The following is a 21739-nucleotide window of genomic DNA, read 5'->3' on the forward strand; positions in this document are numbered from 1 at the left end:
GTGACCTGTGACTGAACTTGATGTCGAAATTCTACAGTATTCCTGTGAGGAATCCGACCCGTGAGTTGTTTCTTCTGCTTCTGGATGCTGGCCCTACGTTACTTATCTGCACTGCCTGCAACTTCTAGGTCAGAAGTCGCCGAAAAGCACTTGAATAGCACTGATCGCGCGCGGCAGGAGGCGGCAGGTCTATGCCGGGCACGTTGAGCACACGGAGGCCTACAAACCGTGCGGGGTGTTCTTGGCAGACCTCATTCATGATGCGGCACGATCATTCACCTGCCTCCGATGCCAGCCCAGTGCCAGCCCGAGTTACGCGCTACAGCATCCGCTCGCCAAGCCGTCCTTCCTCCCGAGCGCTCGCCTGATCATGAACTCTACTGCATTCCATTCCGTCACATCCGAGCGCGTTATGCACCCTTCGCTCCGTAGTGCTCCGTGCCAGTCTCTTCTATTCAGGACAACTTCTGTCTGCGCCGCAGTGAGGCACGCGCCGTCAATCTATTCGCTGATAAGCTCGTCGGCCCAGACACGGAATGGGCGCAAGCCAAGAGATTCGTGCCCATTTCCGCTGCACATGCGATCATGCCCGGAGGGAGGACCCACTGACACCTCTAGATCTACTGGTTGGAAATCCTCCTTATTCCGGACCAAGCCAACTTGGCGTCACCAAGCCTGCTCCACCTCGCGTTTTGCTTGTGCAGCTTGGCAAACATGTTGGTTCTAGGCGGATTGGGTCTGAATCCTGTGGAACGTGTTGCGCTAGTGAGGGCCACATGAACCACGAACCTGTGCAATACAGTCGATAGCCCTACATGGTGCGTGTATGGCTGCTGCGCCTAGACGTCACTGACAAAGACACATGTTGCCTGTGGTTGACAACCATAGAGACCGGAAGGATTCCTACCTTGCGCAATTCTTCGTGATACATACGCGGCCACGAAGTTTACAGCATCGTTACGTGAATGTGCATACTCCACACACGAGGAGATACAGAAGGCTCCGTCGCTTGCAACTCCAATCAGCCGTATCACTGCGCAGTGTACTCCTCGGACCTCGAGGTCAGTCCGAAGCACTTTGATGGTTCGGCATAACGAGATGGTTGATTGCGACGGGAATGTCGTAAGAAAAGTGTCGGAATGCGGGACACGGAACTCATGACATTGGGTAAGCGTACTCTACACTACACAACAGGAGTGATGATACAATGAGAGCGATCGTAGAATACTGTAATAAGTTCGTCCGAATAGTACAAGCCGGTGCGAAGCAGCAACAGCAGCATCACGCAACGACCATCTCTACGTCCCGCACCTCTTCGTGTGCGCGCACACGCCGTGCATCAGAGGGTGGTGTACCGAACTTATTCCTGTACTCCAGGTTGATCGAGACAAGGAGGTCCCGCACGAGGCGCGCATGTGCCTCGCGCTGCGCAGGGTCGTCGCGGGCGGATCGGCTCTCGAGCTCGATCTGACCGACAGCGCGAGCAAGGTCGTCTGAATCCCGCCGGCGCGCCTTCGAGCGTGCAGCTCCCTGCGCGATCTCGTGAATGCTAGGGAGGATCGTAGGCCGCGGGCTAGGCGAGGACGACGACGACGCAGTTGAAGGCCGCGACGACTCGAACGGCGTGGGCGATAGCGTCGAAGCGCGCGAGAGCATCGGCGACGACGCCGATTCTGACGCGGGTGGTGACGGCGAGCGATACCGCGTCTTCAGCGGCGCGAGCTTGTACTGCTCGTCGCCCGATGTGAGCAGCGGGTAGAGCGAACCGTCTCTGGAGGACGAGCTCGATGGGATCGACGGGCGCGAGAGCGACGTCCCAAGCTCGGTGACGTCCCTCGACGTGAGCTTCGCGGGCGGGCCCCTGTGCACAGTCATTCCCAACTTGGGCTCCATCGGGGCCGGCCTCGGTACACTGCCCGGCGCCGTCTTGAGCAGCACGGACGAACGCATGCGGTTGCCTCCATAATCCATAGGCGCAAGCTGGACGGGCGGTGGCGCCTTGCTCGGCCGGAGGTAGTCGAAGACAGCCGTGCCCTCCTGGGTGAACATGGACGAGGGCTCACCCAAGTGCGGCGGCGTCCCTGTTGACGGCGTAGACGACGGGGACATCGGCGACGCTCCCGGATTTGGCATACCGTCCAACGGCGGTGTGAGGTAATGCCCCTGCATGTAGCCGTAGTGGCCCTGTTGCGTCTCAGGGTGCATGTAGCGAGACTGTACGTCATCAAAGTCGGACGAGATGCGCTGACCGCGAATCCGAGCACCTGAGTATTGCGAGGCATACGGGATCGGGGGTTCGGCTGGATGCGTGAAGTGAACCGGCTGCACGGACTGGTGAGAGGAGCGACTTGGGTAGACGGGAGGAAGATGGTGAGATGAGTAGTCGACGGAGAGATAACCTGAGTCGCCTTGATAGCCTGAACCAGAGCCCGGACCAGACACCGCTGGTATGCCGGGCATGCCAGCGAGACCAAGCTGACTGAGCGACGTAGCATCGAAGAACGAGTTGGGGTTAGTCTCAGAAGGGGGAGGCGGATGGTGCACACGATGGGCAGCACTGTTGCCGGCGACATCGCGGCCGAGGGTAATCAAGAACTCATTCACAGCGGCAAGTTCCTCTGGACTGCGGATGTCGAACGAAACGGAACGCGGGTTGAAGTCAGCCTGGCTCTGCGGCGGAGCAGCCGAGCCCACACCCATGTGCTGCTGGTAAGCGAGCGTGTTCAACCGGGCAGCCATATCTGAGGGAAAATGTGAGCAGAGTCTGGCAACGAAGGGTAGCTAGAGACGCACGGGGATCGTAGGCAGGATTAACTCTGCGCTTCTTGACATCGGTGACGAAGTCGTCGACGCTGTACTCGTCGTGAGATCGCTTCGCGCCACCGCCCGCCGTCCGGTTGGGCGTGCCATCGACCGTGAGAACTTCCCAAGTGGGCAGCTGATGGTGGTTTTGCATTTGATAGAGCTGCGTCCGCGACGAGTGTGCGTCTGGGTTCGAATATCGGACAACCGCCTGCTCAATCTCGGGAGAAGGTGTGGACAGAATGCCCCCGTACTCTGGTCCTGCATCTGGATCAGCCCGGGAACTCGGACGTGCACGAGACGAGACGCGCTTACCTGAAGAGCGGTCAGAGAGGGAATTCGACTTCGCGCGCGCGACGGGGATTTGAACTTTGTCCATACCATGCAGGGCGGCGAGGTGAGGCGGCAGAATCTTGTTGTCCTGGTCCGCAGACGGGTCGCCGCGGACACGCGACGAGTAGGTCGGGTCGGAGACGGTAATCGCCTTGGAGTGTTTGTGTTGGGCGTGGTGCTCCTCGGTATGGATCTTCTCGTGCTTCTTCAGGTCCTGGGGACGCTTGAACGGCTTCTTACAGATCACGCAGACGTGCGGCTTGAGTGGGGTATGGACTAGTCGAGGCTCAGGGTGCGAGCTCGACTGGGCAGAGAATTTACGTACCTCGGAGATGGCTGGTAATGTGATCACGCTTTGCGCAGCTCGTGCTGCAGTCTTTCCATTTGCAGGTAAGACACAGATTTCCGGTGCTCTTGCGGCCGATGTGGTCGTTGCAGAGGTGGTTGTAGAGGGCCTCCGGCTCGGGGTACACCTTGTCGCAGTCTTGCCATTGGCAGTCGTAGCGGCAGGAGGGGTCGTCAACGGTGGGGGCGGAGGCGGCGGGCGGGGGCGTGCAGGCCTCCGGGGTGGACGAGGCCTTGGAGGAGCCCTCGGAGTGGGAGAGGGGGGGCGGAGAGAGGGAGGAGGGCGACTGCCGCGGGGAGGCAGCCATGGCGAGGGCAGGGAGCGGGGGCGGGGGTGCGGCGGGGGCGGCGGGGTCGAAGGGGTAGAGGTGGCGGTAGAGGGAGTGCTCGAGGTCGGCGAGGGGGACGAGGTCGCGGGCTATGTGTGGCGGCATGGCGGGCAGTGGGGAGGACGGGCTTAAAAGAGAGGCCCTATCTCGATCTCTTGGCTGCCAAGCCTCTCTGCCGTGTCCTTGGCCGCTCCCGCTTGGCACGCCCTCCGCCTTCCCTATAAGGCCCCGGCCATCTCCCTCCGGGGTCCCACGGTCCCATGACCCGCGCCCTCAGCGTCGCCGCCCTGGCCATACCACCACCCTCCAGCCAGCGCGTGCAGCGTCCCGACTATCATCCAAGTTTCATCCGCCACAGGCCCCGCAGCGGGCAGAACCGACCATCGGCCGCCCGCTCGCCCTGCGAGGCGGCCGCTATGCTGTAAGCTTGTGAACTGGCGGGGCCTCGGTCCAATGCGAGGGAGTGTGTTCCCACTAATCGAGCTGCATCGATTGGAGTGCGGGGCCCGACTTCTGCAGCACAAACGGCGCCCGCCTGCGCGCTGGCGAAACGCAGAAGGCGAAGACGCGAAGACATGGCAGTGGGCAGCGAGGCGCGAGCAGGCGACGCGGTGGAGGCAGGAGAGCGCGGGACTCCGGACACTGCGGGCGCGGGCGGCAGGGGCGGGGCCAAGAGATGGCATCGCTGTGGCTCGCCAAGGACGGCAGCACTGCCAAGCGGCGAAGCCCTCCACGAGCCTGCCGAAGCTCAGCCCAAGCCGGCCCAGCCAGCCCCTCGTCCCCAGCGCCCGCTGCGCCGCCCGCCCGGGCTCGGCCTGCCCCATCTGGCCCCACGCCCCGTGCGAACCGGCCCAGCCAGCCTGAGCCAGCTCGCGACGTCGCCCGGGTCGCTCGGAGCGCGCAGCGTCCGTCGGCCCCAGGGCTGCCCCACGCCCGCCCCCCACGCTCGCCCGGGTGCGCGCGGAAGATGTCCTGATCCCTTGCCCTCCTCCCCACGCTCGCCCAGCAGAACAGCCCCGGAGAGGCGCAGAATCCTGCGTGCGACCTGTGGGCCATACATACAGCTGCTACAACGCGGGTCCACTCGGGAAGGCCACCTCCCATAACTGATCCTCCCTCTGCGCACGCGGGAGGGATCGTGGGATGGCGCGACCATTCGTACGGCAGGCCAGCCTCAGCGGATCGCTGCATGCGTGAGGTAATAACAGCAGCGGTTCTCAAACGGGTGCTCTCGGAAAGCCCAGCTTCGCGCAGATGCTACGCGCCGTTCCTGAGTCTCTCAACGTAAACCCCTTCTCGCATCTGCCAGAGCGCGGAGGTCTGCTATTCGCGTCCCGCACAAACTCAGCCCACCATGGGACAGCCAGGGCTTTCCATCTCCGCGTTCTGACGGGAGATGTCGCTGCGAGACCAGCACTATTTTTAGCAGCAGCAAGAACGGGAATGCAGAGGCACGACATCACGTCCTGCTTATTATTGCGCTGCCACTGCGGCCGGCCCCTAAGGTAGCTGGCACATAGCGAACTCAATCATGTCGCATGCATCTCCTCCGCTACAGCAGCCGATGCATTGCTCGCTGTTAGCTCGAGAGGTGCGCCTATCTTTCCGCATCTTTAGGGTTTCGTAGACCCTTGCCTTCTGGGCGCAGCGTTTGCCAACAGACAGACGTCAGCTCGCTTCTCGCCCTGCAGCAGAGAACAGATCTCCAACCGTAGCAGCGCAGACAGCGTGGGACCCCAGCGCTGTCCAGGCATTACCTCGTTGAAGCCGCATCTACCGCAGAGTCAGTACAGATCCTGTCTGAATGCAGCCGCACTAACCCGCTGTAGGTTGCTCAACTGACATCGTCCCGCGGGTCGAGAGCCCTGCATGCGGACAGTGGCATCTCAGCGGCGTGTGCCCAACCAGGAAGTGCAGGCCCCGCCCTCCCGGCGAGTGCCCCCTACACGTCAAGAGGGCCCCTTCAGCCTTGCCCGTGTGCTGCAGGGTTGGTCACAGGAGCCAACACGAACCGCTCAGGCAGGCGCGCAGCGCTATTGTTCTGTCCCCGCCTGATGCTGAACGAGAGGATAGGGTCTACGGGGCCGCACATCCGACTGTGTCGACAGCAACGAGTCAGCACTCGACCGGAGACTAGCCACCCACGTCGGATCTCAGCTCAAGTCCATATTCTCGACAGCCTACCTGATCCGCGAAGCGTCCCCTTGCTGATGCGAAAGCCTTCTTTGCTTGGCGGGTTCGCTGTAGGAACGACCAGTTCGTACTTACGCCACCGTGCTGGTCATCTGTAAGCTGATCAGATGCGTAGGCAGGAACAACGAAATCCGCACGACAAAGGCCTCCCCGTGGTAACATCTGGTCATCTTCCCGTCACTGTCCCCGTGGGGATCATCCACGAGCGTTTCGAGTAGCATCTTCCCAGAGCGCATCATTTCGAGGATGCTAGTGCACCGCTCGCATTGAAGAAGGCGGATGGTTCGCTACATGGTGAGCTACGACGGTAGCTCCTGAGTAGAAGGACGCACGCATTTCGGACTAACACCATTTGCCACGTATCCCGTCTGAAGGCGTAGCTGAACCTTGTCTGTACCGATGATTTCAGTGACCTGTAAAGGACTACGGCCGTGAAGGTACCGGCGCGCGATTGCAATCGGCATTCGCAACGTACCGGTACGAAGCATCAAGAGTAGTACTGACGGGGCCCTTATGCCGTCAGAGCATTAGAGCCGATGCCGATGGGATACAGCCAACGTTTGCGCGGCGTCACCGAGCGTCTTGGTCTAGAGGCAAGCCGCAGTACGCGGCGGGACATGGTAATAATAATAATGTAACACTGCACGTTTCTGCGGGCTTGATATCAGTGACCGGTCTCGCCATATCTGCGGCCTGAGGAACAAACAATCCAGATTGCTCACCGATGCAGGGTGCGGTCCTCTGAGGAGCTGCCGCCCGGCTGTAGTGGTCAATAGAGAAATGTTGCAGGGGCGCGCAGGGATGACTCACTCTCGTACGCGAGGAAAGGCGACAGGCATACCTACAGGCCTGCAGGCGGGCCCCTACTCACCGCTCTAATGGCGATCACGACGCTGTGACGCCTTTGGTCGGGGCAGTCGGGGAGGAGGCACAAGGTAGGTTACCTAAAAGGGGCAAACCACTGGCAAAGGCGCGCTGATGTCTCCGCAATCTCCAACGCGACTCACCTGGCCCGCATGCCATGTATTCGAACGGGGACACTGCAACACTGATCGCATTGAAAAGCGGGTTGGTATCAGCGCGCCAGTCGCTCCCCGAGGTAGAGAACCAGCATTCTATCGCCAAGGGCAGGCAGGGAAGAGGACCGGGGCCAGCCGCACGAGACTTCGACGTTGGAATTCGCGTATCAGTACTTGGCTGGGCGCGGGGATTTAACTGAACTCACTTGTGGTCGCCAGTGGGTCCCGCTGTGGCGGAATGACCCGCGAAGTGTCCAGCTTAGGACACCGCCGTGTAATTACGGATCAAGGAGTGCGCCAAGGAGCTCCCGAGAATGGCAACTCGCATCCGGACGGCGTGCGCTGATGCGGAGGACGAAGTACACACGAGGGCGCTCGAATGACGACGCCGATCCCATCCGCAATTGCAATGAACTACAGTATACAATCCTAGAGTGACAACAGAGCGAGAGCAAATCTAATGCTACAGTGACGGAAAATCAAAGTCCATGTTGTTAAGACTTCTTGAGACTGAGTTTCAACTTCGGGCCTGACAGAGACGGAGTAGAAGGAACCTCATCGTCTTCGTCCATCGCCATGACAGGCGGACTGGTCGCAAGAGGAGATGGCCCATGGCCTCCCAGGCTCAAGGATGGGTTCGGAGGACGCAGCGATCCTGAGGCACCCGGCGAGAACATGCTATCCGAGCTTGCGGAAAATACAAAACCAGCCGACGTGCTTGGAGATGCCGCAGGGGGACTGGTGGCAGCCGGCGTTGGCAAAGGGGGGTTGCCAGAGTTGAATTCCGCCCAGCGAGGACACTTCCGATTGGTCTCTGTGAATGAAACTGCATCAATACAGTCCAGCGTGCTGGTGAGGCATACTTACTCATATGTCCCATCTGACCGCAATGTCCGCAACGTCTCTGCAAGCGATCTCGTAAGAAGCACATCTAGAACACTGCCTGGAGCGACTCACTGTAGTATCAGGTTTGAGGGGGCGATTCAACTGCATGGGAGTCCCGCCTTCCTTCACTATCTTCGCATTCTTACGGTGGAGACGTCTTTCCTGATTCTTCTTCATCCTGGCGATCTCCTCCTCCAACCTGAGAGAGTAAACATTGATGAGGACAAACATCGACGCTACGTGAGAATAGGGGTACCTCTTGCGCGCCCGTCGATCCTTCTCAGCGTCTCCGGTCGGAGCCAGGGCATCGGCAGTAGTTGCCTCCTCTTCCAGCGCCTGCCGTCTCTTCACATACGCAGCGATGACAGCGTTGTCTCTTATGATCTCTGTCTTCCACTCGCCATCAACCTGAAGGGCTCGTTAGTTGACATTTACGCTGCGAGTATTCATACATACCATACGCCTGATCCGTAGCACCCTTCTCTGTGCATCTGGCCCCAGACTCAGTTCGCGATCACGAACGAGCGAAGAGCCTCTGCTGAAAGTCGGGGACGAAGGAACGGGAGTCTCGCGGTGAGCAACAGGAGACCCTGCAGGGGTGTAACCGTCATGTGTACCGAACGGCTTTCGCTGCTGTGGCTTCACTTCTGCCTTCTTCTCATCTTCTTCGGTAAGCTGAGGTTCGTCCTTGCGGCTCAACGAATCGAACTGAGCCTTCCAGATGCGCTCGATTTCCGACTTATAGATTTGCTGTTGCTCTGCAACGTTGTAACGATGCGCAGATTTGGGGCGGTTCTCGGCCTCGGCTTCGGTTGGTCAGTTTATCTCAAAGCCATCAGAACAGAGACAGGCGACATACCGAGCTTCTGTTCGTAATCCTCGCCTGCCTTCACGAAGATGTCCTTCATGGACACGCGGACAAAGCTGAACGCCTCTCCACGCCCTGTGGGATCACCTTCTCCATGGAGCCGCAACATTGCCTTTGCTTGCGTCGCAAACAGGAAGTTCTTGGTCGTAATCCACGGGGCAAGCTGCTGCTCAATGGAGAGGTTGCCCTCGTCGTCCTCGGCGACCTCGCCGTTGAAGCTGTAACCGGCATCCTGCAGATGGCGCTGACCGACCTGCATGCTCTCGGAGAGGACCACCTGTTCCGGCGTTACCATCTTGAGCATGTCGATGTCAGAGGGTATGGTCCATGTGCCCTTCAGACGCCAGAAGCCTTGATGAGGGCCGCGGCGATGGTACTCCATGAATTCCTGTCAAGTTATACTTAGCTTCCAATCACCACAGAGTCAGCACGGCCACGTCAATCTACCTTGAGGCGCTGCCTCATTTGCAGCTCGTTTTGGTCAGGGAAATACTTCATCAGTCGTGATATCTTAAGCCGCTCTTCTGCACTCTTCGCGAGCAATTTGAACGCGATAATCTGGAGGCGGTGCTTGATGGTGTTCGTTATCTTTCGCGAATGCGGGCCAGGGACTTCCGTCACAGGATAGGTTTGGCCGACCACGAACAGGTTCTTGATCTCCCTGATGTAGTACTTCGTGTCGTTCTTGCACGTGGACCTGTCGAAGGCGGTCAGGTTCGTAGATAGACTGGGGGAGGCTAGCAGCAGACCTGATGACCAAAAAGTCGGTGGGGTATGGCTTGTGACGAAACAGGGGTGCTCGCATCAGGTTGTTATAGATGGCAGGAACCGTCTGTCCGGGATAGACATATCCAAATTTCATGAACGGAGACTCGTCTTGAGGTTCAATAACGATAGGCTCCCCCAGATCAAACTATAAATGGAGGGATGAGTATGATGTAGTCAGAACAGCGCGCAACATCCTACCTTTGGAATATGTTCATCCTTATCATTTTTCTTACGGTAGTAATTGACGAGAATGTTGCCCATACCGAAATTGGAGATTATCGGCGGATGCTCCTCCTATAGAATGGCGTATGTCAAGACAAAATGACCAAGTAAGGTATGAGAAGACATACCGAGTACTCCCAAAGTACGAAATTGCTTGTATCACGAAGACTCAGATCGCCAGTCCTATGCAGACCTTCGCCAACGTTGCCGCCTTTTCCAACCTTCCTGCCCGCTTTGTCTTTCTTCTTCTTCGCAGTTCGAACCTTCGCGAAGTGAATCTCGACATTCGAAGGGAACTGCAGCGCGGGACGATGGAAAGAGCGTGCTTCTTGCTTTGACAGACGCGTCTTGTACTGTATTGGGGAAGATACCATGAGTGCGCAGCAAAGATATAGCCATAAGCGAATGCATACGAAGGGTAGCTGAAGCTTCTGGGCAGGGTAAGCGTGTTCCACAACCAGCTGACCGAACGTTTGTCGGACACGATGCCGACCACCTTCCTTGTTGACCTCGTAATACTGATCATTGGATAGGTTGAAGCGATCCTTCGGCTGGTTATCTGTCCTGAGTCGTTTGCGTGGCCTCGCGACATCTTGAGCTTCGACATAGTCAGTTGCAGGCGTACGCGCTTTCAATATCGAGGGACTTCTTACCAGGCGGTCGCTCGTCGGCGGCAGTCTCTTCCTCGTTTAGCTCCAGCTGCGTGAAGTCGCGGAAAGGTGCACGAGGACTCCATATGATACTTTGCGTCCAAGCTCCGGATTCGAGAACCTTGTTCTGCGGCGCCGTTAGATCCGCCGGTGGTTCCGCCAATGGGGTCGGTGCAGCATCTACATCAGGTTCGTACATTATTTGGTCCTCCCAATTGGAGAGCAGAACGAGGTCGAAGGAGCGGTCATGTAGAGGTAGAGAGATAGACGCGTCTGCCTCAGAACGTTCCTGCATGAAGATGTGAGTCAGACGGGGGCCTGCTGGCCACTGTGGATCATACCTGCAGTGCTTTTCGCAAGTCTACCTCCACGTTGCCAGACGAGACGACTTCTTCTACGCGCTTGTTCTCGAATTGTCGTTCCGTGTCGCCCACTACGGCTGCGAGAAATCCGCGTGGAGTCTCCTTTTTCCTCGGATGAACAGCTTCAACTATACAGAGATGAGTGGACAAGCAAGCTGCTAGAGCTGCCTAAACGACACACCCTGAAATGGCCGCCTCGAGATTCTCGACCTTTGTGTTGTCTGTCCCTTGAATAATTCGGTGAAGCTCAGGATTCTGTTCTTCTCGAAAGTCGGGAACCTTTCGTATACGGTCTTCGGACGTTCGACCAAGCGTCTAACCACGCGTTTGCGCTTCTCTTTGGGTCCAACATGCTGCGGGGACTCTGCCTCCGTCTTGACCTGACCATCGTCGTCAGACCCTTCGGCCTCCAGTTCCCGATCCACCTCGTCCTCCCAGTCTTGCCCCTCTCCCGGACCCACTGCATCAGGGTCATTGTCCCATTTGTCGTTGTATATCTGCTGCGCGGTGAAACCCGCGGCTCCAGCAATACCCAGTTGATTGGAGAGACCGGGTCCTGTCGGTAGGTCGAGTCCGCTAAGGACATTGTTTAACGAGAAGCCAGTCAGTGTAGAGATGACATCTCCCTCGTCCTACAACCGAATTAGGTGCCAAAATATCGTGTTTTGAGAGGCTGCTCACCTGGGCGCCAGACATTGCGACTGCAGTGAGTAATTCTGCGGGGTGTCCCCTTAGAGAGATTGTAGACCGAAAGGATGATCAACCACAATGTGACGGAGCAAGATATGATCTGACGACGTCTGAAGCAGGCTGCAGGAAGAGGTTGGGACGGACTTGAGGCCTTGAGGTCGCAGCCACAGAGTCAGACGCCGCTGGACTCCCGCCGGCGAGCGATGGTAATGTAGCTGAGCGCTTACAAACGCGTTGACAAACGCGTTGCTCAATCTCATGACTTTAGCGCTGGCCACTGCATCCCCCGCGTCGTGTCGCTCGGTAAGCGCCCGTTCGCCGTTCAACGCGAGTCCGTGAGTATCACTGCACGACTCGACACGCACATTCGCCAGACTTGCCGTACTCGAATCATAGAATATATAGACATGCCAGGTAAGCGTAGCATGGATAAGGAAACTACCAAGAAGATAGAGGTATGTTCCAGTCAACCCAGTAAGTGCCAGCCCCAGGCACTCATAAGCTCACTGCGACAGGAATTCCAAGCGGCTGCTGTAGCTGCTGCGGAGGAGATTGTCTTCCGCATTTTCCCTTGCAAGGTGAGCATCAATAGTACGATATACGCGGAACCGGCTGACCGCTTCATACCCCTAGATACTGTAATACGCCGTTCTCTCCGCTGCTCTTCTCTTCGTAGTGTGCTGACGGATGGCTGTAGAGAACTGCAGCAGTTCATTGACTCTACCAATGATCCTTCATCTCCGTTTCACATGTCTCACGCTGCTGAGTCAACCGATACGACGGTTTATCCCCCACCCAACTCCGCAGAGGACGGACCGGACGTCAAGAAGCGCAAGCTGCACTCTAGCGACGCCAACGGCGCGGTATCCACTGCTGGTCTGACAATATTGAACGATACCCGCCACGCTGTATACCCGAATCTTGTTGCGGCCAATCAACACCTTGACAAAGTACATGCGCTGGTGAAGAAGGAGTGCGAGCAGCTGGCCGACCTATGCGTAAGTGCCACATCATGTTCAGGTAGGCTCAGTAATGCATGATGATTCATGACCTTCAGGACAAGGTGAAACTCTGGGTCAACTTGTCGATGCCAAAGTGAGCTCGCATTACCTGCGCCAGTCTTTCGGTCGATCTAATCGGAGACTCGTCGACAGGATAGAAGAGTATGTTCTCGTCAATCTAGCCGCACAATGATTTTATCTGACTATAACACCCGTTCCCTTGTGCAGTGGAGACAATTTCGGTACGTTACGTATCCTTATGTACATTGCCAGCCGCAAGTAGCTCTGATAACGATGGTCTACCTTCGGCGACCTATAGGTGTTCAAATACAGGAAGGTTCGTTAACACCGATGCCATTAGCAAGCTGTCACGGATGCTCATGTGATGCAGAGGTTCTCACTGAGCTCCACCGTTCACAAGAAAGCGCATACAACATTCGGGATGCGGGTCGTCAGGACCACCTGAATCGCGCAAAAATCTGCTCGAAGATAGTAAAGTATCCCCATGTAGAGGACTATACCGTACGTGTGGCACTTCGTCCCCTCTCGCGGCTGGATGACTGACCGTCCGTGACCTGTGCCAATATTAGCTGGCGCTGAAGGAGCACGACGAGAAGCAGCTTTATGTTGCGCGGCAGAATCTCTTCGACCTTCGGAACGTATATGCCATTTTGACTGACATCTTACACAAGAATATCGCGAAGGTGGGTGCATTCCGCCGGCGGAGCGTGCTGCTATTGGCTTCTACTTATCACCGTCTCAGATTCGTGCGCCGAAGGGGAACAATCTTTCCGGGATGTATTGATCTGTCTAGCCAACGCGTGACTAGTTTTACGGGCAGCCGCTGGCCACGGTGCTCGGGGCACTGCCAATGTCTACCCACACCATCCTCGTCGAACGCGAAAGTTGGAGTCCGCCACCATGTGTTCGCCTCCCGCGATGGTCGCCCGTTCTAAATCTGTCAATGTCGTTAGCTGTCCTTACGGACAGCGCTGAGCCGGGCCACTCGGGGTTCATCTCTTGTTTGTACCGGAATCACTTGTTGCACTGGACAGGAACGTGCAGCTGAATAGACGAGACCGGTTATTAATAGCGATAGAGCAGGCGCATCGCAAGCACAAGACCAGGACATGGGCGATCGGCCCATACGTCACCCGATTCACTCCGCCACAACACTCGATGACACGGAAAACACGCTGCTGTTCTGTCTGACCATCCCATTCGCGGCAAGTGCATCCTATTCATACTCTACTTGATACATCAGACAGAAATGGTCTTGAATATATTGAAGCCATCTAGCGCGGTGCTAATGACTGCGCCAGGTATCTGAGGATGCCAATGCACTTCCTTGACGTCCTTCTGACCCTGATGCACGAAGAGCAGCTGAGGGGGTATGTCATGACCGCCTTCTGGTGTCTCCTCCATCGCCCCAGTCTCTTCGTCGTCCTGTTCAACCGCGAGGTCCCACAGTGTAACCTGATCATCCGCTCCTGAAGCGGCAAAGATAGAGTCTTCCGTAGGATGCCATTCAATGGAAGTGACCGGCGCCCGGTGCCAGTTGAATGTGGCCACAGGTGTAGGGTCTGGGGCGGACGTCCTGATGTCCGTGTCGTATGAGCCATCAATCCTACGACGGTGGAAATGCTACGACTGTACGTACCCTTTCTTTGTGACGTTTCGTAGGTCCCATACTTTGATGCCACCTTCATCTCCTCCGCTCAGAAGAAGGTACGTTGTCGAGCGACTCCAGCTGATGACGTTCACATCTGCCTCGTGAGCCCGCTCAATGCCCGCTACACTCCGTCGACCCTTGCTTCGCACGTCCCACACTTGGACGCTCTGGTCGGCGGAGCAAGATGCAAATACGGTGGCCTCCGTCGGGCTCCACTGCAGATCCTCCACACTAGATGTGTGCGAGACGAACGGCTGCGACAGCGCATTGAACCCGGAAGGGGTCGTTGTTGTAAGGTAAATTTTCGACTGGACATCTCCTGTGAGAAGTCGCAAGGCGGAGGGACTGGATCCGCCGGATGATGCCCAGTCCATCGCGAATCCCTCTGCGCGTCCATGGGAAGTGACCGTGAAGGCAGGGCTATGGGTTCGTGACTTGTCTGGAGAATAGCCCGGAACGTCTAGCGCTTCAATGAGCGGCCGTACGTCCCAGATGTGCACCTTGCCCGTTTCTGCCCAGCTTGCGACATAATACGGCTGAGACACGGGTGGTAGGGCAGATGATGACGGCAATGGTTGTGCCCTGACGCGGTTGACACCGCCCAGGTGAGGGACGGATCGGAAGTCTAGGATGGGATCCTCGTCGAGCGCATCGTCGTCGTCGTCGTCTTCTTCATCGGACGCATCTGCGGGAGAAGTTTAGGTCGCAGTAGTAATCGCGACAGACCGAGCGGTGCTCACCAGGATCTTTCTGAGTACGTTGAAGCGAGCTTATCTTGTATACAGAGAGCTCGTTATTTTTTGCGGTATCCGCTTGCGTCCCGGCTACGACGTAGGCAGTAGCGGGGAAACGCTGCCGTTGATCGCCCAAGTTGTCCCGCAGGACATCGAAGGATAGACATGGCCAGTTGACGTTCATGGAATGTCGCATGATGTACACAGAGTCATCTGGTTCCAATATCTCATCCTGTTCCAGTTTGTGGACACCAGCAATGAAGGTGTTCGATGCTGGTGCTGTTTCGTCGGACTCTTCGATGGCAGGCATGACCTCGTCGATGTCCATTGCTTCCGGAGGCATAATATGAGGTTCACGTACATGTCGGCCGCTACAAGGCACATACCATCGGGCCCTTCCTCCGCCTCGTCGTCCACAACATCCTCATCGCTCTCGTACTCGTCCTCCCAGTCGTCCTCGAACTTGCCCATCTCCTCCGGCTTGGCGGCATTTTCTCTGCGCTCGCTTCCGCGGGGCAGCTTCCTCTGGGCTGACTCACCCGACTCCTGGAGCTCTGTCGCTGTGCGTTTGACCATGACAGAGGTTTGCTGCAAAGGCCGAGTCCGAGGGAACGGAATATGTACGACTGCCTGCTCTCGATCATAAATTTCGGGGTAGACGCTCAGGTACGGTCACGTGGAGCGAGGTCCGCGATAGGCGCCATTGCTCGGGGCGAGTGGCACTGAGGCTCACTCACTGCCAGGTGGCAGGCAGCAAGCAAACGCAGCTCCAAGCTCACATTGTGTCCCGGCCAGAGCTTCTGGCATAGCGGCTGCTTCCGATGCATATAAGCCCGTTCGCATGCAGTCCCCAGGCTTTCGTAACCTGGAGACCACCCACCGGCACGGCGAGTGCTACTGAGTGAGCTTGGAGTGAGCCGTTGCGCTTCGTATGCACCTGCCGTCGTCCACGTACGCACCTGTCACCCCGTCTCCGCGCTCGCAGTCACTGAGTCAGCTCTAGCCAGCTAGCTCCTGTGCCGTGTAGCTGACGTGTGCTGGGGCGCATCAACCGTATTCCCAGAGTACTCCCGAATTATTCGGAATTCCAGGTTCTATATAATTCCGCCTGGTTGCCCTGCGGTGACCTGCACTCATCCTCTCAACTGCTTGCATCCAACTGCGTCCGTACATAATGTCTGCCATCACCATCCCGAAAGAGTATGTTCCATGTGCTGGGGTGAGGACACAAGCTGACGGCACATTCGCAGTGTCGCATATCCCGCGGCAGCTCTGGTCTCGACTTTCTGGTTGACTGTCTTCCAGACTATTAACGTAGGCCGAGCGAGAAGGCGGGCCAAGATTCCCTATCCTCAGCGTAAGTCGTATGCATGGTCATCTGGGACGGTCTCACTCATGATGAGCGTAGTGTACGCAGAAAAGGCGGAAGCGGCCGCGTCTAAAGACGCTGTTATTTTCAATTGCGCACAGCGTAAGTGTGCCCTAGGGTACCGCGTGCTCTGTGATAGTGATGAATGAGACAGGTGCCCACCAAAACACCTTGGAGTACCTCCCGACCATCATCACCGGGTTCGTGGCGATTTTATAGGGTGTCTCGCGTCCCGCACTGACCTCAAACCATTAGGACACTGATTACCTCCTTGAGGCACCCAATTCTCGCGGCCGCGCTTTGCAGTGCATGGGTGGCATCTCGGTTTTTGTATACAATTGGCTACAGCACCGGTGACCCGGCGAAGGTGAGCAGCCGTGATATACATGGATGTCCCCGCGGTCTGACGTGAACCCAGCGTAACAACTTCTTCAGCGGCGTTATAGGCTCCTTGGGATGGTTCGGTACGTTCTCGTTGCCATGCCACATCGACTTGTTGACTGACTGTGGCCAGCTATCGTTGGTACATCAACCTGGACGGTCATTGAGCTGATCCGTGCCCTTTAATCGTACCAGAGCTTCGTTATTATCAATGTCGCGTAGTGCAGCAGAGTAGCCACAGAATACGCATATAATCGGTGTTTATGAGCCATTGAACGCCCAAAACGGCAGCTGGTGGCCGAGTCGCCTTCCCGGTTCGGACTGGGGGCGGGAGCATCAAGCCACAATTGCAGTTCCATGGCAAGGTTCCCACATCGTCTTGTTCTCGCAGCTCCATCATCCCCAATCGTTCTCTATCCTCGTCGACACCCATTGTACATCCTGTCTGGTCACTCTCTACCATGCTGGGCCCTTCTTCGCGCCCGCCATTACCGACGTCCTCGTCGGATTTCGCCCTACCTCCATCGACATCGCCCTCGTCCTCGAACACGACGTATGCCGCAGATGACCTGAGTCCTTTCATGCTACGTGTCCGTCGGCCAAGCCTCCTAGTGCCTCGTGCCCCATCTCTCCCAGACCGGCCACAACGAAGCCCCCTTGCAGCGTCCATGGTCCGCTCCGGCACCAATACGAGTGAGGAGTCGGAAAGCGACCGCGAGAATGTGAAGATGCAGACGGACACGCCCTCCTCAGGCGAGTCAGGCTCGTCTACGCCATTGCTTCCTGGACCCGTCATTACAAGTGCGCCCCGGGATCGCGACGCCGACATGAAGGCGACCAGACCACGCAGCCCATCCACCCCGCCACCAAGCAGGAAGCTGTCGGACGCTGTTGCCGACAGCCAGTCTGGACCCTCCTCCTTTGCTCGTACCCACACTCGGCGGCTGTCTCAGAAAGTATGTCGACGAGGTGTTGTTGTCTTGTTGACTTGTGCTAACTATATCCGCATCGTCAGCTGAAGCCACCGCGCATACGCTCACTCCTCTCCGAGTCGCGCCCAGAAGAAGACGATGTGCGATCGGAAGCGCAGTTCCAACGACTTGTCGCATCATTCTGTGAGCTACCCTCGCCCCACCGCGTGCAGCGTCCGCCGTCAGATCGAGGCAGGTACCCCGAAGAAGCGGACGTCGAGGAGCCTCAGAGAGAGGATACTCCGAGTGACGATGATGGGGAGCTGGACGACTCGGTGCCGTTCTCGTTCGTGGAGCCCATCGCTATCTCGAAGTCAGTCACGCCCGCCGCGAGCGTGAATGGGGAGGACATGTTAGAGAGTCCGGGAGGGGCAGCGATGGATGTCGATGTCGTACGTCCCGTCACATCTCTGTTCAGGGGTGCTCTGAGCTGACATTGTATCATCCTAGCCGTCGTCTCTAGTCGGCTCCCCTGCTGCGTCTTCATGGCGGTATACGCCACCTCCAACATCAAGCGCCGTCAGGACGAATAAGCGGAAGAGTGCGTCAATCTCATCTATCTACTCTATCATTCTTGACTGACGTTGCGCATAGTGGATGATCGATACGATCCGTACCCAACTGCTAACAAACGACGCGCGGTCTCTCCATCTATTAGCTTCTTGCGGGATAACCAGCCATCGCTGTTCAACCCGCGGACTCCTGGCACGCCGCGTCTCTCCATGCCTATTCCCATCCCTGTTCAAGGCCCTAGCTCTGCCACTTCCTCACCCATTGTTGGCTCGTCCTCGTCATTCTTCAACCGTGGCCCCGCCAGTGCACTGTCCAGTCCGACCCTACGTGCGCAGATCGGCCTCGGGAGCCCTGTTCTGAGGCCTATCATCCCACGGCCGAGACGGTACGGCGACGAAGAGCGAGAGGTTGAAGGTGCTGGCGACGGCGTGAATGGGTTAAGCCTCGCATAGGCCTCTCTATTGGATGGGCACCGCCCTCACTGTTGTGTGGTCCGTCTGCTATCCGCTCGCTTTGTGTTATTGTCCGCTATTCGCATTGCTCCATATTTGCATTGTCACTGTCATATCTAGACCGCCTGCACTACTGTAACAGCCTAACCCGCATTATGCACAGTTGTTGATACCTAGAACACATGTACATGTATCCGTAGTGTATGTTTGGAGTATATTACAATGTTCAGCTACCTCTGTAGGTTGTGTACGAGTAGGGGCTAATGAGCAGGGGTATGTGGTAGTGTTGGTCGGGATCTTGCACTTCGAATGTAATCTGTTCACGCATGAGTGCGATACTGGCCTTCATCGTCGCGAGTGGTACACACCTCTACCCAGGGATAGAAGCATTTCCTTCCTGTGCCCTCGAAATACTCCTTCGTCTTGAAGAAGACCTTGTACATGGCGCCCGCCTTCAGCTTGGCGAGCTCTTCCTGAGTCTGACCTTCTGTCGCTTTGGGCCATAGCTGCATGCAACGACCGTCCGAATCGGTCTCTCTGTCGAGATGGACTGTCAATCACGCGAAGGTCGGTCAATAGAACTACGATTTACCCCTCTACGAGCGGCTCAAGTGCGGCTGCTGCTTCAGCTATTGGGTTGTACTCTTGCAGGCGGACGCGGACACCCGCCGCTGGCTTGCCCAGCGATGAGTCAAGCACTGCGAGTGCCCATTAGCAAACCAGCATGCCCTGAAAATCACGTCGTGTCCAGCCGACTTTCGAACTCACCATGGCATGTAATAGGCGATTTCGACATGATCGTTGAGATAAAGGGTGCCGGTGATCTCAGCTAGGCTTCTTATATGCACGGAGGCCTGACCACTGCGCGTCTGCCCCCGTTGATGCAATCTACGCCCGCCGGGGCTGGATGTGCGTCTCAATCACCGCCTCCAACTGCATATTGCAATTCGGGGTGCTTGAGACATACCTGACACAGTGCCTTGGCCATTGGGAAATGATCAGTACCTAACGACAGTTCACTGTTTGTGCCGAACCATCTCCCCCGGCGAACACCCGGCTGTTCGCTCGGATGGAATATTGCAGAAACCATAGGCTTCATGGCTTTCAAAATAGCCCCTCCTCGACCTACGACGGCTACCATGATCGTGTTGCAAGAAACAGGCGTAGTGCTACAACAGGACTGCTATAACCGCCTCGGATCTGAGTCTGACGTTAGCGCCCATCGTTCCCATCCTCGATCGCAGACCACGTGTCTGCGAAAACATCCCCATTATGCCCGATCGCATCTGACTTTGGTCTACACTGAGTTGCCACTCACGGTTAAGCATATCGAACGTGAACAACCTTCAAGGCTCTACAAGTATGGCGGCAGCATCTTCCTCGTCAGAGGTTCCCCCGCTAGCCAAATACCTCGCTTCTACGGGTGAGACTTACGGCTGAAAATCGCGTACTCCCACTGACATCCCAGCAGACAAGAAGACTAGAGACAAGGCGACCAAGCAATTGGCTGCCTTTCTTTCTGATCCCTCACGAGACTCATTGCCTCATTCTGAGATGTCAAAACTCTGGAAGGGCATTTTCTACTGTAGGACACCGTTTTGACTACCGCTGAATGACGTCGAAGTTGATGCTCGGGTATCACAGGTTTTTGGATGTCTGACAAGCCGCTGGTACAACAAGCATTGGCTAGCGAGCTCGCAGAGATCCTGTTGAACATCTCGTCACCCTCAAGACCATTTGACTTCCTTCAAGGATTCTGGGAAGCTACCGTCCGCGAATGGAGCGGGATTGACCGCTTACGGTTAGTAGAATGCCCACTTGCCATGATTGCTAGCTAAACGATGGACCGCTAGAATTGACAAATACTATATGCTCATTCGGAGATTCGTCAATGCTTCCTTCAGGCTACTACTGCGGACGCATTGGGATTCGTCCTCTTGCGACCGCTATAACGCGATTCTGACACGACAGGGAGGACCGCTATGGTAAGGGGTCCTCAAGAAATCTGTGTCGTCTATCGCTAATGCTACAAACCAGTCCAGATGATACGCGTGTACCAACTAGCCTTGCGTATCACTTGGCAGACATATACCTCGAGGAGCTAAACAAAATCCTCGGAGATCCTCCAGAGCCTTCGCCGTCACCAGCGCCACTGTCGACTCTGCTGGACCCCTTCTTCAGACTGGCTTCTAGGACACCCACCAAGATCACTTACGAACGCATACAGTCTGCGATGTTCGAGCCACTGTTCACCGCAATGACCCCCAAACCCGACGATGAGCCACCAAGCCGTAAAAAGCCGCGCTTGTCCACGCCGACGTTCTCAAACATCCTTGCAAACGCATGTGTATCCGATTGGAAAGCCGAAGGGGCAGTGGAGACCGGGACCCTCCGCAAAGCGCTGCTGCGGCGCATATTTGACGTAGCCAGCGGAGAGGACACCCGAGATGCGAATCGACGGAAGATGTACAGCTTGTGGAAAAGTCATACGGAGGACGAGGAATCGAACGGGCCAGTCATTGTAGACGCTAGCTAGGGGACCTCGACAATTGTGTTCTTCGCCTGGAACCATTCTGTGTGTCCTTACGTCGGGAGCCCGAACGATGTGCGTTTATATTGTATTATACAGAGTGCGACAGATGGCTGCGGTATCGTATGGGATCGCAACGGCTCACTCCTATGCCACGATCAATTATGGTGTTGTGTCAGGGATGACAGATGCTACGGAGGCGAGGGATAGTCGTGACTCGAACTATGCGTACGCATAGGTCCCGTGAGCATGGCGCTGGAAGCGAGCCTGTCCAATATGGCCCTTCGGGATAGCGGAGGGGAGGGGACCAGAGATCAGCCTGAAGAAGTAACGGTGAGTTAACGCTCTACAAAGACCATCAGGCTGTCTTACTTTGACGTCTCCTGTTGACTCCACACCCAGGTCCACATAGCGGTTTGAATGCCGCCGAAAAGGAGCAATGACTGTCGATCATGCGTAGGTCAGAGATGATCGTCATCCAACGTGAAGTCGAGAACACTTACGGGTGTACGGTGGGCAAGAAGGCTCATCATCTTGGTCGAGATGTGGTGGTGAGTGAGGCGATGACGCGAAGACAAACTGAGGATGATTGCGAGTGGCAAGGCTTTGACCTCTAGATGAGTGTAAAACGATACAGATAAAACCCGCTC

At 56.6% G+C, this 21739-nt stretch overlaps 9 protein-coding genes across 9 annotated transcripts; 4 read left to right on the forward strand and 5 right to left on the reverse strand.

The window, feature by feature from the left end:
- Positions 1-1076: 1076 nt before the first annotated feature.
- On the reverse strand, positions 1077-3905 carry C8Q71DRAFT_763761 (uncharacterized protein). Its single transcript, XM_047924024.1, has 4 exons — positions 3461-3905; positions 3118-3411; positions 2794-3063; positions 1077-2741 (listed from the first exon to the last, which is right to left on the reverse strand). The coding sequence occupies exons 1-4, from the start codon at positions 3786-3788 to the stop codon at positions 1282-1284; spliced, it is 2352 nt and encodes a 783-aa protein (XP_047778237.1). The 5' UTR covers positions 3789-3905; the 3' UTR covers positions 1077-1281.
- A 3476-nt stretch (positions 3906-7381) lies between these two features.
- Positions 7382-11689, reverse strand: C8Q71DRAFT_763785 (atypical/TAF1 protein kinase). Its single transcript, XM_047924025.1, has 15 exons — positions 11458-11689; positions 10958-11408; positions 10756-10904; positions 10418-10703; positions 10178-10362; positions 9893-10117; positions 9741-9836; positions 9524-9687; positions 9222-9471; positions 8766-9162; positions 8363-8712; positions 8163-8314; positions 7979-8105; positions 7889-7925; positions 7382-7835 (listed from the first exon to the last, which is right to left on the reverse strand). Exons 1-15 carry the CDS (start codon positions 11470-11472, stop codon positions 7516-7518), a joined length of 3204 nt encoding a protein of 1067 aa, XP_047778238.1. The 5' UTR covers positions 11473-11689; the 3' UTR covers positions 7382-7515.
- Positions 11690-11740: 51 nt separating this feature from the next.
- C8Q71DRAFT_763790 (proteasome activator pa28 REG alpha/beta subunit) lies at positions 11741-13731 on the forward strand. Its single transcript, XM_047924026.1, has 12 exons — positions 11741-11801; positions 11863-11921; positions 11982-12044; positions 12100-12104; positions 12164-12464; positions 12524-12561; positions 12621-12629; positions 12696-12709; positions 12787-12804; positions 12859-12989; positions 13058-13171; positions 13231-13731. Exons 2-12 carry the CDS (start codon positions 11874-11876, stop codon positions 13270-13272), a joined length of 783 nt encoding a protein of 260 aa, XP_047778239.1. The 5' UTR covers positions 11741-11801; positions 11863-11873; the 3' UTR covers positions 13273-13731.
- Positions 13688-15492, reverse strand: C8Q71DRAFT_763794 (glutamate-rich WD repeat-containing protein). The gene is made up of 4 exons (XM_047924027.1): positions 15260-15492; positions 14880-15203; positions 14128-14824; positions 13688-14064 (listed from the first exon to the last, which is right to left on the reverse strand). Exons 1-4 carry the CDS (start codon positions 15447-15449, stop codon positions 13728-13730), a joined length of 1548 nt encoding a protein of 515 aa, XP_047778240.1. The 5' UTR covers positions 15450-15492; the 3' UTR covers positions 13688-13727.
- A 555-nt stretch (positions 15493-16047) lies between these two features.
- C8Q71DRAFT_797364 (membrane-associated proteins in eicosanoid and glutathione metabolism) lies at positions 16048-16809 on the forward strand (the record flags this gene model as incomplete). Its single annotated transcript, XM_047925743.1, has 7 exons — positions 16048-16073; positions 16124-16230; positions 16282-16344; positions 16397-16442; positions 16498-16609; positions 16661-16706; positions 16757-16809. The coding sequence occupies 7 exons, from the start codon at positions 16048-16050 to the stop codon at positions 16807-16809; spliced, it is 453 nt and encodes a 150-aa protein (XP_047778241.1).
- Positions 16810-17084: 275 nt separating this feature from the next.
- On the forward strand, positions 17085-18559 carry C8Q71DRAFT_858703 (uncharacterized protein; the record flags this gene model as incomplete). Its single annotated transcript, XM_047927545.1, has 4 exons — positions 17085-17579; positions 17639-17986; positions 18045-18135; positions 18189-18559. The coding sequence occupies 4 exons, from the start codon at positions 17085-17087 to the stop codon at positions 18557-18559; spliced, it is 1305 nt and encodes a 434-aa protein (XP_047778242.1).
- Positions 18560-18672: 113 nt separating this feature from the next.
- On the reverse strand, positions 18673-19561 carry C8Q71DRAFT_100425 (transthyretin). Its single transcript, XM_047916254.1, has 5 exons — positions 19527-19561; positions 19328-19462; positions 19152-19257; positions 18928-19096; positions 18673-18875 (listed from the first exon to the last, which is right to left on the reverse strand). The coding sequence occupies exons 2-5, from the start codon at positions 19353-19355 to the stop codon at positions 18786-18788; spliced, it is 393 nt and encodes a 130-aa protein (XP_047778243.1). The 5' UTR covers positions 19356-19462; positions 19527-19561; the 3' UTR covers positions 18673-18785.
- A 274-nt stretch (positions 19562-19835) lies between these two features.
- On the forward strand, positions 19836-21417 carry C8Q71DRAFT_100586 (Nop52-domain-containing protein). Its single transcript, XM_047916255.1, has 5 exons — positions 19836-19982; positions 20031-20144; positions 20204-20360; positions 20413-20544; positions 20597-21417. Exons 1-5 carry the CDS (start codon positions 19922-19924, stop codon positions 21093-21095), a joined length of 963 nt encoding a protein of 320 aa, XP_047778244.1. The 5' UTR covers positions 19836-19921; the 3' UTR covers positions 21096-21417.
- On the reverse strand, positions 21312-21622 carry C8Q71DRAFT_858706 (uncharacterized protein; the record flags this gene model as incomplete). Its single annotated transcript, XM_047927546.1, has 3 exons — positions 21312-21408; positions 21462-21532; positions 21593-21622. 3 exons carry the CDS (start codon positions 21620-21622, stop codon positions 21312-21314), a joined length of 198 nt encoding a protein of 65 aa, XP_047778245.1.
- Positions 21623-21739: the final 117 nt, after the last annotated feature.

This window comes from Rhodofomes roseus (genome assembly GCF_022264815.1).
Source record: "Rhodofomes roseus strain CIRM-BRFM 1785 chromosome Unknown C8Q71scaffold_12, whole genome shotgun sequence".
In the NCBI taxonomy this organism is placed as follows: Eukaryota; Fungi; Basidiomycota; class Agaricomycetes; order Polyporales; family Fomitopsidaceae; genus Rhodofomes; species Rhodofomes roseus.

What these genes read in the sequence shown, in the direction of transcription:
- C8Q71DRAFT_763761 (XM_047924024.1), bottom strand. Translation starts at nt 3,788, where the DNA reads ATGGCTGCCTCCCCGCGGCAGTCGCCCTCCTCCCTCTCTCCGCCCCCC. An exon ending in CATTACCAGCCATCTCCGAG is followed by an intron (nt 3,412 to 3,460) that starts GTACGTAAATTC and finishes AGCCTCGACTAG; the next exon opens with TCCATACCCCACTCAAGCCG. An exon ending in CCTCTCTGACCGCTCTTCAG is followed by an intron (nt 3,064 to 3,117) that starts GTAAGCGCGTCT and finishes ATCCAGATGCAG; the next exon opens with GACCAGAGTACGGGGGCATT.
- C8Q71DRAFT_100425 (XM_047916254.1), bottom strand. Translation starts at nt 19,355, where the DNA reads ATGTCGAAATCGCCTATTACATGCCATG. An exon ending in ATCGCCTATTACATGCCATG is followed by an intron (nt 19,258 to 19,327) that starts GTGAGTTCGAAA and finishes GGGCACTCGCAG; the next exon opens with TGCTTGACTCATCGCTGGGC. An exon ending in GCTTCTATCCCTGGGTAGAG is followed by an intron (nt 18,876 to 18,927) that starts GTGTGTACCACT and finishes ATGCGTGAACAG; the next exon opens with ATTACATTCGAAGTGCAAGA.
- C8Q71DRAFT_763785 (XM_047924025.1), bottom strand. An exon ending in GGATTACGAACAGAAGCTCG is followed by an intron (nt 8,713 to 8,765) that starts GTATGTCGCCTG and finishes GACCAACCGAAG; the next exon opens with CCGAGGCCGAGAACCGCCCC. An exon ending in CCCTCAAACCTGATACTACA is followed by an intron (nt 7,926 to 7,978) that starts GTGAGTCGCTCC and finishes GATCGCTTGCAG; the next exon opens with AGACGTTGCGGACATTGCGG.
- C8Q71DRAFT_100586 (XM_047916255.1), top strand. Translation starts at nt 19,922, where the DNA reads ATGGCGGCAGCATCTTCCTCGTCAGAGGTTCCCCCGCTAGCCAAATAC. An exon ending in CTGGAAGGGCATTTTCTACT is followed by an intron (nt 20,145 to 20,203) that starts GTAGGACACCGT and finishes CGGGTATCACAG; the next exon opens with GTTTTTGGATGTCTGACAAG. An exon ending in AGCGGGATTGACCGCTTACG is followed by an intron (nt 20,361 to 20,412) that starts GTTAGTAGAATG and finishes ATGGACCGCTAG; the next exon opens with AATTGACAAATACTATATGC.
- C8Q71DRAFT_763794 (XM_047924027.1), bottom strand. Translation starts at nt 15,449, where the DNA reads ATGGTCAAACGCACAGCGACAGAGCTCCAGGAGTCGGGTGAGTCAGCC. An exon ending in GGCGGAGGAAGGGCCCGATG is followed by an intron (nt 15,204 to 15,259) that starts GTATGTGCCTTG and finishes TGCCTCCGGAAG; the next exon opens with CAATGGACATCGACGAGGTC. An exon ending in ACGTACTCAGAAAGATCCTG is followed by an intron (nt 14,825 to 14,879) that starts GTGAGCACCGCT and finishes CTTCTCCCGCAG; the next exon opens with ATGCGTCCGATGAAGAAGAC.
- C8Q71DRAFT_763790 (XM_047924026.1), top strand. Translation starts at nt 11,874, where the DNA reads ATGCCAGGTAAGCGTAGCATGGATAAGGAAACTACCAAGAAGATAGAG. An exon ending in AGCAGCTGGCCGACCTATGC is followed by an intron (nt 12,465 to 12,523) that starts GTAAGTGCCACA and finishes CATGACCTTCAG; the next exon opens with GACAAGGTGAAACTCTGGGT. An exon ending in TACACAAGAATATCGCGAAG is followed by an intron (nt 13,172 to 13,230) that starts GTGGGTGCATTC and finishes TCACCGTCTCAG; the next exon opens with ATTCGTGCGCCGAAGGGGAA.